Source organism: Giraffa tippelskirchi, chromosome 7, assembly GCF_054371585.1.
Source record: "Giraffa tippelskirchi isolate mGirTip1 chromosome 7, T2T-mGirTip1v1.2.pri, whole genome shotgun sequence".
Lineage (NCBI taxonomy): Eukaryota > Metazoa > Chordata > Mammalia > Artiodactyla > Giraffidae > Giraffa > Giraffa tippelskirchi.
In genome coordinates, this window is record NC_137281.1 from 107042928 (window position 1) to 107056120 (window position 13193).

Here is a 13193-nt window from a genome sequence, read left to right on the forward strand (position 1 = left end):
AGCGATTATTTTAGTAATTGTGGAAAAGAAGATGGAGGCTTGGGCTAAGGCATTTGCAGAAGAGGTGACAATAAGGGGACCAATTTGAGATGTTTTTGTGGGAGCATCCCTATACAGTGTGAATGTACTCAATGGCTTTGGTAGGAGAGCTGGATTTGGCATGAACACAAGTCACATCTTTCCTCAGGGTGTGCTGGCAGCTGTCACCTTGGTAGGAGGGTAGGGTTGGAGGTGAAGGGGATAAGACCAGGGCTTCCCGCCTGCTCAGTGGCTGTTACTGCCCTAATGGGGGTGCAGGCAGGTCCCAAGTTGCTGGAGCAGAAGCTCTGAGGGTCAGGTCCAAGCGGGCTCTATTCCCTTGAAGTGTGAACTCTCCCCTAGCCCAGCACCAGCACCCTTGGGAGCAGTGCTAGAGCAAGAGGGGCTCATTTGGGCTCTTGACATCTGTCAGGGTACAAGCTGCAGTGGTCCAGCCTCCGAGTTCAAGGCTGCTTCTGATGCACTGCCTGTGAGAGTGCCAGTAATGGCTGCCCCCACCCTGCTCACACAGCGCTTCTGGTCAGAACCACCTCTGCGTCTTAGAGCAGAGTTCTCTCTGACATGCAGCCCTCACTCCAGTGTAGAGCTATGACATGAATTAAGCAGGGCTGGAACATTCACTCAGCTCAAGCTGGGGTGCTCTGGGGCAGTCATGGGAAACCAACCAGCCACCAATGCAATTTCAATCAGCCCTCTCCACTCTGCTTCAGGAGAAAGTGAGTGCATACATGCATTCGTCCCAAGCAGACAGAGTCTGGGCTTCTGCCAGCCCTCATGTTAGTCCTCCCAGTCCTCCAATCAGTCAAGGGAGCCTGTCTTCACTGGGCCAGACTTCAGGACTCGTGCCTGCAATATGTGGCTTGAACCATTTACTCCCCAGGGAGGATCTCTACCCCTGTAATCTCCCTTTTCTTCTGAGTCCCCTGCCTGAGCCACAAGTCCTGACCTGATTGCTTCTCTTCCCTTCCTACCCAATTCTGTGTAGATCGTTCTTTCAGCCTTGGTAGTATAGGAGACTTTGCCAGTTTCCAGTTAGTTTTCAGTGCCACATGTAGATGTATTTTTGATGTGTTTGTGGTGGGAGATAAGTTCCAGGTCCACCTACTCTGCATCTTGATCATCTCTAAAATTTAAGATATTTTTGTAGAAACAATCAACAGAACAGAAAAGAGAGAGGTTACCTAAAGTTATTGGGGAAGTCTTCATGGAAGAACCAGGCCTAGGAATGTGAAATGTGAAAGAATCTCTATGAGAAATGTTAGCAGGGATGGTTAGAAAGCCAGAAGATTTGCCAGGCAGGCTATTGCTGTAACTCATTGAAAGGTAAGGAGAAAGGATAATACTAAGTGTTAGAAAGAAAGAGCATTCCTAAAAATTAAGTCAAGAACACTGAGACTCATGACTCTGGTACTCACGAGCTGTGAGAACTAGGGCAAACACTTACCTAATGAAACCTCAGCTTCACATATTAAAAGTGAGGATAATAATAATAGCTTGTGACTTATAGTGTTGTTTTAAGGATTAAATAAAATACTGTGTGTAAAGTAACATGTATCAAGGGCAGATAAATATTAGCCATTGTTCTAATTACTGCTAGGATTCTGGCATTGTATTGGACCGTCGCCCACAGGAGATTGCAGTCTAGTTGAGGAAACATGGTAAAACAGGTAATATATTTTCAGAAGGAAATTGTTCAGAATCAAGTGTTCAAATACAAGATCTAAGCAACTCTAAGCTATTAACACATTATTGACCAGAGACATATTAATTCATTTTTTGTTATCCAAATGTTATAGACCAGAGATGTTTCAGTATTCCCTTACATAACAAATCACCAGCCACAGGCATTAGTTTCTGCAAAAATTCCTGTCAATAATATGTTAAATTTTGCCCAGTATAGTGCTTTCTGTACCATAAAAAGACTGAAAATTCCTGCTGCACATTTGTATGTGAGCATTGCAAATGAGTAGGGACACTGCTGTATCTCTTGTTAACAAGGAAGTTTTAGATATTACTATTGTCTAGTCTCTGCTGCTTGCAGCTAAGCTCCTGTTCGGCATAATAATGACTATGACTCAAACAATTAAAAAGCCAAAACAATAAAAGTAATTGAGATTCTAAAAGTCTGTTCTTTGCTTTCATTTAGAGGAGCTAAGACGAGAACAGGCTGTTTCCTTTCATTCTGTCATAATAGCATTTCAAAAAGATGCACAAAGAATTTCAATTGACCTTTGGAACTAGCCCTGCATTTGAGTAGTTTGTATGTAGAAGGCTTTTTGAGTTGTTTGTATATAGATGGCTGTGGCTTAATGGCTAAACATTAATGTTCAAATTCTTTTTCTGCAGCATACTTTGCTCCTGTAATGTGTTGAGCCTAAATTTTTAATCTATAAAAGGAGGATAATAGGTCAATAGAGAAAACTTAATGTCTGTAACGAAATAGAAACACAATAAAAATACTTTAATAATCAATGTAATGCCTATTAAAGAGTGAGGATTTAAGCCAAAACTTATAACAAAAGACAAAGAAGTTTATTATATAATGATATATGGGTCAATTTGCTATAAGGATACAACAATTATAAATATATATACATCCAAAATCAGAGTGCCTAAATACATTAAGCACATATTCACAGAACTAAAGGGAGAAATAGATAATACAATCATAGTTGGAAACTTTAATACTTTACTTTCAACAATGGGAAGATCATCCAGACAGAAAATCAATAAGGAAATGTTGAACTTGAACTCTACTTTAGACCAAGTGAACCTAAAACATATATAGAACGTTGCAACCAACAGCTTCAGAATATACATTCTTCTTAAGTGCACACAGAACATTCTCTTGGATAGGTCAAATGACAGATCATAAAACAAGTCTTGGCAAATTTAAGAAGGTTGAAATCATACCAAGAATCTTTTTCAATCGCAACTGTATGAAACTAAAAATCAGTAACAGGAATAAAACTGGAAAGTTCACCAATATGCAGAAATTTAAAAACACACTTGTAAACAACCAGCCAATGGATCAAAGAAGAAATAAAAAGAGAAGTTAAAAGGTACCCTGAAACAAATTAAAAAAAAGAAAAAGGAAACACAACATATCAAAACATATGGGATACAGCAAAAACGGTTCTAAGAGGGAAGTTTATAGTGATAAACACCTGTGTTAAGAAAAAAATTTTAAAAGATATCAAATAAACAACCTAACTTTATACCTCAAGTAACTAGGAACCAATTTTAAGCACAAAGTTCGTGAAAGGAAGCAAAAACAAAGATCGAAGCAGAAATAAATGAAATAAAGACCAGAAGGACAAAAGTCAGCAAAGCTAAGAGCTATTTTTTGAAAAAGTTAAACAAAATTGACAAACTTTTAGCTAGACTAAGGAAAAAAAAAAAGATAACTCAAATAAGTAAAACTTGAAATGAAAGAAGAGACATTATAACTGATATCACAGAAATACAAAGGATCATAAGAGACTACTATGAATAATTAAATGCAACAAATTGGATAATCTAAAAGACATGGATAAGTTTCTAGAAACATGTAACTTACCAAGCTTGAATAATTAAAAAAGAAATAGAAAATCTGAATAGACCAATTACCAGTAAAGAGATTGAATCAGTAATTGAAAATTCTCACCAAAGAAAATCTCAGGACTAGACGACTTTCCTGATGAATTCTACCAAACATTTTAAAAATTAATGCCAATTCTTCTAAAACTCTTCCAAAACACTGAAGAGGAGAGAACACTTCCAAATTAATTTTACAAGGTCAGCATTACCCTGATACGAAAGCCACGTAAGGACACTATAAGAAAACTGTAAGCTGATAGCCCTGATGAATATGAATGCTAAAATTCTCAACAAAATTAGCAAACCAAATTCAACAGCACATAATGTGATACATCACATTAATAGAATGAAAAATAAAAATCACATGAGCATCTCATTAGATACTAGAGAAAATTTAACAAAATACAACATCCTTTCATGTTAAAAACTATCAATAAATTGGGTATAGAAGGAATGTCCCTCAACATAATAAAGTCCATATATATCAAGCCCACAGCTGACATCATACTCAATGGTAAAAGATTAAAAGTTTTTCTTGTAAGATCAGAAGCAAGACAAGGTTACCCACTCTCATGACTCTATTTATCATAGTACTGGAGGTCCTAGCCGGAATAATCAGGAAGGAAAAAATAAATAAAAGTATTGAAACCGAAACCAAAAAAGTAAAATTGTCTCTGTTTGCAGATGATGATCTTATATAGAGAAATCCTAATAATGTCACCCCCTCAAAAAACAAAACAAAACAAACCTGTTAGAACTAATAAATGAACTCAGTAAAGTAGCAGAATAAAAAATCAACATACAAAAATCAGTTGTGTTTAAGACTTTGATGGCAAGCTATGCATTAGTTCTTGAAGCCTCTGCCCCAAAGTGACTCATATCACTTCTGCTTATGTCTCACTGAGCAAGTCTGATGCCTTTGCTGGGTATGTATAACCCACATGTAGGAGGGGCAATGAATCTTTTCAGAAATAATCCTGTCTCCCCACTCTTAGAGAGGACTGTCTTCCAGTAGTCACTTTGAGTTGCTGTTGTAGTAGTACACTGATGTGGGAAAATGTTTGTATTGATTTCCAGAGCAAGTGTATTATGTCTTGTAAGAGACTGACTCTTGACTTGATGGTTTTTGACCCCCAGATGGCATTCTCCAGGTAGATAATCATCCACCTAGGCCTAAGATGCAGTTACAAATGACTTGTAATTTATTTCCTCATATTAAATTCCCCTTCAGTAGTGAAAATTTGCCACTGTCAAAGCTCATCAAAGGAAAGCACTCCAGAAGACATTCAACAAAGAGCTACAGAAATGTTGTGAGAAATGACAGCATCACTGAGATCACTGACCAGCCTCCCAGTGGAATTCCTTAAAGCGTGTGATGCTTGGTTGAAGTAACACATATAATATGTGTAATAAATTACAATGTAAGATTATCATATATATAAAGTTACCTGAGTACATATATAATACCTCTCATGTATTTGTTAAAAAGAAATCAACATGGCTTTAGGCATCCCTAGCTCAATTTCTGAAGCAGAGAGACACAACTACAGAATGAAAATAATGGATAGCCTGTGTGAAAAGCTTATAGTGTTCTAGGCACTAAATGATTTATGTGGTTTACCTCATAAGCCCTTGCAGCCAGGGCTGGGACTGGGATGAGGGAAGCAAGCAACCTGCCTGGGGCACAGAATTTAAGGAGATGCCTGGACAAATACAAGGTTGATGCTTGCTTGACCCTGGCCATGAATGCCTCCTTCAGTGTACTCTCAGTGCCTCACTCACCCCACACTAATCCTGGACCTGCTTGTAGCAACCCTGTGAGGTCAAGATCATCAACTCCCTTCTTCACAGATGAGGAAACAGTGGCTTTTGAGGATGAGTATCTTGCTTCACTTGAACCCAGGCAGCGTGGACACCCAAGTCTGAGCCTTGACTCACTGAGCCTGCATCAGTGCCTTCGTCGACGCCTCATCTAAAGTTTTGGTTGTTTTTGTCGTCTTTTCCAGGTGTCCAAGGCAGCTGCAGATTTGATGGCCTACTGTGAAGCGCATGCCAAGGAAGACCCCCTTCTGACACCTGTTCCGGCTTCAGAAAACCCATTTAGGGAGAAGAAGTTTTTCTGTGCTATCCTTTAAGTCTTCAGGAGGAACCTGAGGAGCCTCGGGGCTCCAGGGACACTGATGTAGAGTTTTTAGCAAAGTGGGCGCCTTTCTAGTCCACAGCATTTAAAGAGAGGGAGGAGAACCATCCTGGAGTCTCCAGGCTTATGCATGTTTAAAGAACTGGTCCCCTTTATGAGTATGAAAGCTGATCCACACCCCAAGTTAAGAGATCTGATGTCTGGAGAACTGCCTAGAGGAGGGGAATATGTAAAGATAAAATTGGTGTCATTTCTTTCCTGCTATCCCTCCCCAAACCTTATGTTTCTGCTTCATATTTAAAAAAATAAAAATTAAAACAGACAGCTGTACTGAGCTCAGATATGTATGACCTTCTTGGAATGAATATTGCCTTTAGAATACCCTTTGACAAGCTGAGTCGTCCAGTGTAGCCGTGGTTCGGTTCAATGGCGTTGATGTTTCGTCTTTGTTTTTTTTCTTTTTCCCTTTTCCCCTACCCTTCCCTCCACCCCCTCCATTAGAGTAGTGAAGAGATAGGCTGGATTTGTCTGTAAGACTGAACTCGAAGGATGAGCACCCAAAGGGTTTAGAGAGATGTTCCCCGTGGTTTATCCTCATGGTAATAACAACAACAAATGCCGGTTGTCTGTGTTCTTTTATCACTATTCCTAACATTTGTACATGATAGCTTTGATTCTGCAAGTAAAAGTAAATCATGTGTTGTGACTGGTGCTTTCATATATTTGTGACAGTTTTTGAGTAATACTGCATGAAAATGTCCCCATGTTACATCCATTCAGAAGTTTTGTTGTTTTCCTATAAAGTTTGGAAAAAGAATAAAAGAGAAATGAAGCTAGGGAGGACAAGACTCAGTATCTTGAAAACTGAGATGACTTCAGAGCCTTAGCCATGCCTAAAATACCTCCTAGTTAACAGAGGCGTCAGTGCTTCTTCAGCATATTTTCCAGAATCCAGAGCATTTTGATTTGGTCCAGGATCCAGGGCAGCACACGTAGCAGCAAGCTGTAACAGAGGCAAGGATTCACCTTGAGTTGGGAAGCGCTGTGGTCACAGAGTCAGAGCAAATTCCCTTTTTGCCTGAGTCACCAAAATTCTAGAGTGAAGGAAGGCTTTCTGTGCTCTTCTTAACAAGAAAAAACATGGCCCTCATTTGTTCAAGTATCAAGAGAAATAACCCTTGACTCCAAATCAAATCCATTCTCAGAATCCAGCTGTTCACATGCCAGCGAGGAAGGGTCAGGTGCCACCCCAAGCAGCTCCACCAGAAATAGTTCTGGCTCTTTTTTCCACTGAGATAGCCTTTGTTTTTCACCTAAATTCTCAATAGAGTCTTTTCTTTGTGTTTGTTCTCCGCTTTGTTGGTTAGAATCTCTCTGCCTTTGTTTACAACTTTCTTGTGGCTCTAGCTCTCTCTTCCCAAGAGATGTGTTGAAAGTGATATTTTTCTTTTTGGCTCCAGCCTCCACCAGTATTGGGAAACTTGGAAGTCTTTCTCACTTTTTTCAGTGTTGTTCCTAGGCAGATGAGTGCTCTCTTACAACTCTTTCTTAATTCTGAAATTCCAAAAGACGATTTCTGAATTAACTTTATTCTCTTTCCATTCTCTTCCTGCCATTAAAAAAAAAAAAAGGAGGACAAGGAAGGAAAAAAGAAAATAAAAATCTGCCCAGGGACGGATTTTGAAAGAAACTTGATAAATACTTTGCTTAGCTTCTTGTATGGGCATGAGGGTAAAACAATAAATGAATTCAATTAAAACTCATATTTGGGTTGGGGCAGAGAATATTAAGACATTGTGAAATTCATGAATGCACTCCTGTAACCAGATACTTATGTTCAAACTTTTAGATTTTGTTACAGTCAGTGGGACTCTGATGAAGATTTAGCAGGCTGAAAACCCTGGCAGAGTATTTATTAAACTACAATATTGGCTTACTACCGTTGGCTTACTAATGCTGTGGAATCAACTAAAACCCAACCACATTTTTAAAATAGGCAAAAATATGAATTGAATATGTGATCACATAAAAACAAATGTGAGTAAAGCACTCTTTGGTGGTGATTAAGGCATCATTGTAAGACTCTGATGCTTTTCATAATTCACATCATTTCTTTTTCTCAGAAGGAGTCTATATTTTCATGTAAAGCTAGCTCTTTGGAGCAGTTAAAATGGAATTAAAACTCATAGGAATACAGCTCTGTTAATTAAAAGTTAAGGAAATGTCAAACTGCATGTGACCTTGTTTATCAAAGAAGAAAGAAGGCAGAAAAATCACAGGTATTTTGAAATTAAGCTTAAGAAAAACATTTGGCTCATTCATAATTTCATGTCCTACAAAAGGGAATTATAATCCCAGAGTTTTTATATGAGTTTTGACTTATTGGTATTTTTACTTGTTAAGGGGGAAATAACCTTTTGATTACTTATGCCTCTAATGAGTTTTAATTCTTTTAGAAATTTAACAATCATTTTCACCAGCATAATTTTATCTTAAGGGGTGACTAATAGGAAAGCTTAGCTTAATTAGTCAAGGCCCTAATTTATGTATATAGTATATTGGGTAGTAATGAAAATCTGCCATGAAATTCGTTAAACAGTAATTATAACCCTCTACTTAGAATGCAAACTCTATTAAGGAAAAAAACAATCTTGTATCATCCTCAGTATTAAGTCTGCTTTCTTCTTTTTTTCTTTCAATTTTAAACCAAGTGCTATTTAAGTCAGAGCTTGTGAATAAGTACTTTGAACTGAGCTAACTTTGCTCGTAATATTTGAAAGAGATTGCTTACCAAGGAAAAATTTAAAACCATTTCTTCGTATACTTAAAATCACAAAAAGAATTTTGAGAAATCAAGCATGCTGTCTTATGGGATTTTTTGGTACTTTTTTTTTTAATATTTGCTTCTAGCTGCTCCTGGCAATGGTGAATTATTATACATATACATTAATGTTTTCCCAGCCCTAGAACTGTTCACATTTTTTCCTATATAAGATCTATGGAGTGTATCTTTCAAAGAGAGAGAAATACAGAAATGTTAAAGCAGAAAAACCTGAATGTGATGTGTACACTTTCATCCCCCATAGACAATGTATTTGTTTTAATAAATGGAATTTTCAGATTCATTTCCATATGCAGTTGATTTTATTGTGAAAGCCTGTGGACCACCTCACACAGCGATTCTATGGTTAATTTGGGAAGGATGATAACATATAGCAAGATGGATGAGGAAATAGAAGTCCATGGATTTTCTTTAGGGTTTTCTTAATAAAGGCACCCAAGGAGGGAAGAACTCACATGAAGCTCTTGGAAAGCCTTTCTCCCAGGGGATAGTGCCTGGGGACAGAGAAAGGATACAGGAACGAGTCCAGACTGGCAGGCTGGACCATGAAGACAGATGAGCTGCATTTACACTTGAACATCCTGTGGGTATGTCACAGGGAGATTTTTCCTTTACCAAAAAAAAATAATAATAATTGAACAGAGAACGTGCTGTTCTCTGTAAACTGCTCATGGTTTAAAAGAAGCAGTAGAGAAGATAAATGCTTAGGACTCTAGATTCATGGCTCCTTGGATATATTCTCAATCAAGAAAGCCTTCTGTATGTCCCCCAAATTATGCCAGTGAGTAATAGACCCTGTTAATAAGAAGCAGGGGCTTCCCTGGTGGCTCAGAGGGTAAAGAATCTGCCTGCAATGCAGGAGACCCAGGTTCAATCCCTGGGTCAGGAAGATCCCCTGAAATAGGGAATGGCAACTCACTCCAGTATTCTTGCTTGGAGGAGACTCTGGACCTCAGGAAGTGTGCCTGCAACAAAAGCATCTTTGAACCTCTGATGAAGGGGCCACTTGGAGTTTGTGCATTTGTTTACTTCATCATTGTTTCTCAGACTGTGCTCTCTGGATCCCCTGCTTCAGAATCACTTGGAAAGCCTATGACTAGTTCACAATTACTAGCAGTGGCACTTAAGACCATGCAGGGGTTGCATGCTATACAGTCTGAGGACCACTGATTTTAGTACTTACGACAGCTGGCTTTTCATCATGCCTCTTGAAAGGCACACACTAACTGTCAACATGCTGGCTCTTGTTCCCACAGCTGCAGGAAGTGGTCGCCCTAGAGTGAACCGTGGCTGAGAATTTCGGCAGTTCCTGGATGTGAGACACTGGGAGGAGGAAGCTGGTGGGTTTTAACTCTGCTCCTGTTCCACTGAGCCCCGAGGGAGGTTCGCCTCTAGCTCTGGTTCTTTAATAAGCTGCTCACATTTTAGATAGCGCTCACAGTGACGTGGGAATTGGAGCTGGGTCAGCTCCAATCCACAAATTGCAAATAATTTGCCAAGGGAAATCCCTTCCCCTTCGGTTCTGCCCCAAATCTACATTCTCTTCTATTTAGAACCAGGAGATTCAGGCAGAATTTATTTTTAATGAAGGGGGTCACGGGCTCCCAGGCCTTTCCTCAGTAACAGTTCCTATGTTTCTCCATGTCCATGATAAAAGAAGCCCAGAGGCAGGGTGTCCTTCCTCATCAAGGTGATGGAAAGATGGTGCCCGGTGACCTCGGTTCATACTGTGGGCAAGCAAGAGCCCATCCACAGTGAGCTGGAAAACGGGAACGGGACCCCAGAGTTCCGTGTGATCTTGGCCGAGTCCTTTAACCTCGCCATGCTACAAAATGGGGGCAGTGTACCTGATTCACTTGCCTCGCACAGTTGTCTAAGCCAAATGAAAAAGAGCAGGTGAAGGGCATCATGAAGGAAGAGGTGGTAATCACTGGACCCTGCTTGCACAACTTTCAAAGAGAGGAAAAGTCTAGATGGTTCCTGCTCTTGACTCGCTGCCTTTTCTCTCTACCCCAGGGTGCCATGGTTTAGACCCTCAATGCCTCGTGTCCATCCACTGGTATAGCCACTCTGACTCTCATCTCCTCCACTCTAAGCCATCCTACTTACCCCTGAGCATTCATTAATCAGGACTCTCCTCTGGTTACCAGTGGCAGAAATCTTGCTGAAAATGGCTAATCACCAAAGAGCTCAGAAACAGACCCACTTCAGGCTCAGCTGAATCCAGGTGCTCAGATGATACCATCGGATGTCTGTCTCATTCCCTTGTCTCTGCTTTCCTCTGTGCTGGTTTAACTCTCAGACAGACTCTTCCCCTGCAGATTCAGAATAGTTTCTGCAGCTCCAGACTCACATTTCACCCATTTAGCAGTCACAGAAGAAAGATCACAACAGCACCAGCAAAAGTTCCTAGCTGTATCCCCAAAACACTTCCTAAGATTTTTATTGGCTGGATCTGGTTCATGTGCCCAGCCATCCATGAACCTGAGCACACAGGCAGGACAGTGGTTCCCAGAAAATTGAAGCACTTATGCTAGAGGATCAGAGATTGAAGGTTAAAGGCAAAAATAACTGGTGCCAATCACATCTTGCCAGACTCACTGATGTAATTTAGGCCTCCCCACATGCAGCCACCCAGAGTAATCTGGCTCATGGAGCTCTTTATCAGCCTCTCTGGTCCACATGCAACTGCCTGACTGGTAAGGCCCTGGGGAGTCAAGGCCACCCGGCTATTCCTACTTTGTTTTCTAAACTCTGCTCTGGTTCATCCTGTATCCTATAAATACAGCATCTTCAACCCTAGCTCCATGCCTTTGCTTATGATGTTACCCCCTCAGGAATGCCATTACTCAGCTCCTCCAGTAAACAAATCTCTTTCAGTTTCAAGCCCAGTCTGAATTTGATGCTACCTGTGAATGACTTCAGGGAATGCTTACCTCCTTCCTCACTCAACTCCTGTTGTCCTTGTCATCATCACTGAACAGACGAGTATTTGACTGAGTTTGAGGCATTGTGCTAAGGCAGACCCCACAGGCCCTGCCTTTGTGGAACTCATGCTTTAGTGGACAAAGTAGACAAGTAATTATCAGTCATGGTGAGAAGTTCTCGGACACAGAAAGCAGAGGGGAGGAGGGCAGAGGCGGATCATCAGCTACAGAAGGTGATGTTGGAGTTAATGGCTTATATGAGAATCTTGTCTCTCTGGGTGAACTGTCATTTTCTAGGGAGCAGAGAACGCCAGCTGGGCAGGTCGCTCTTTAATCCTCCTCAGCACCTAGCTCAGCAGGTGGGGACACAGGCAGTACTCTGCAGTGATGGCTGATGGATTGAGCACAGGGCAGATGTCTGCAGAGAAATGAGATGAGGCAGAGACACAGCTATAAAAGTCAGTCTTATTGTGAGCTTCCCAGAGGTGACTGAGAAGGAAGTGCTCCCCGCCCCCCCATGAAGGTCAGTGTGACCTCTCCTCCCCAGTTGGTGCCAGCTCCTGACTCCAGGACTTCATTCTTTTTAGCTAGCAGCCCCTTGGCCTAGAAGATACCACTACATTCCAACCTGGAAGTGAGATTTGGGGGCCCGAGGAAATCCTGCTGGCTACATTGCCTTAATTTTAGCTCTCAGTTCAGTTCAGTTGCCCAGTTGTGTCCGACTCTTTGAGACCCTGTGGACTGTAGCACGCCATCCTGTCCATCACCAACTCCTGGAGTTTACCCAAACTCATGTCCATTGAATCAGTGATGCCATCCAACCATCTCATCCTCTGTCGTCCCCTTTTCCTCCTGCCCTCAATATTTCCCAGCATCAGAGTCTTTTCCAATGAGTCAGCTCTTTGCATCAAGTGGCCAAAGTATTGGAGTTTCAGCTTCAACATAAGTCCTTCCAATGAACACTCAACACTGATCTCCTTTAGGAATGACTGGTTGGATCTCCTTGCAGTCCAAGGGACTCTCAAGAGTCTTCTCCAACACCACAGTTCAAAGCATCAATTCTTCAGCGCTCAGCTTTCTAGGGAGGGTCCGTTAGCTCTCAACTGAGAACACAGTCTTTAATTGCCCTCCACCGTGTTTACTTGTGGCCCTTTTCAAAAATTGAAGTATGGTTGATTTACCATGTTGAATCACAGTAAAGTGATTCAATTATATATATAGAGAGAGATATTCTTTTTCAGTTTCTTTTCCAATGTAAGTTATTATAAGATACTGAGTATAATTCCCTGTGATATGCAGGGTCCTTGTTGTTTCCATGTGGCTTTTTAGGTTTAAATTAACTAGAATTGAGTAAAATGAAATATTCAGTTTCTGTGCACATTAACCATATTTCAAATCCTCACTGGTCCCCATGTGCAGCCAGTGACCAGCCTATTGGACAGCAGAGACACAGGACATTCCCTACATTCGGGAAGTTCTATTAGCAAATGCTGCTCCAGAGCAATTGTTAGCAACCTTTCTTCCACCCCATGCAACGGACAGAATATGCCTTCTCTTTGTACCCAGATTTTGACGACAACACACACAGACAAAGGGAGAAAGTAAAAACACTGTAATAAACCACATTATTCATAATAATTGGCCATAGGTCATGGTAAATCATGGT

The 13193-nt window shown here is 40.7% G+C and overlaps 1 protein-coding gene across 7 annotated transcripts in view; it reads left to right on the forward strand.

Moving 5' to 3' along the window:
* Window positions 1-8883, forward strand: part of GNG2 (G protein subunit gamma 2) — a 212562-nt gene extending 203679 nt beyond the window's left edge. For all 7 annotated transcript variants that reach the window (XM_081507330.1, XM_081507333.1, XM_081507332.1 and 4 more), the window contains one exon: window positions 5625-8883. In XM_081507330.1, coding sequence (XP_081363456.1) covers window positions 5625-5753 — 129 coding nt within the window. In that variant the 3' untranslated portion in view covers window positions 5754-8883. The remainder of the gene's footprint in view (window positions 1-5624) is intronic.
* Window positions 8884-13193: the final 4310 nt, after the last annotated feature.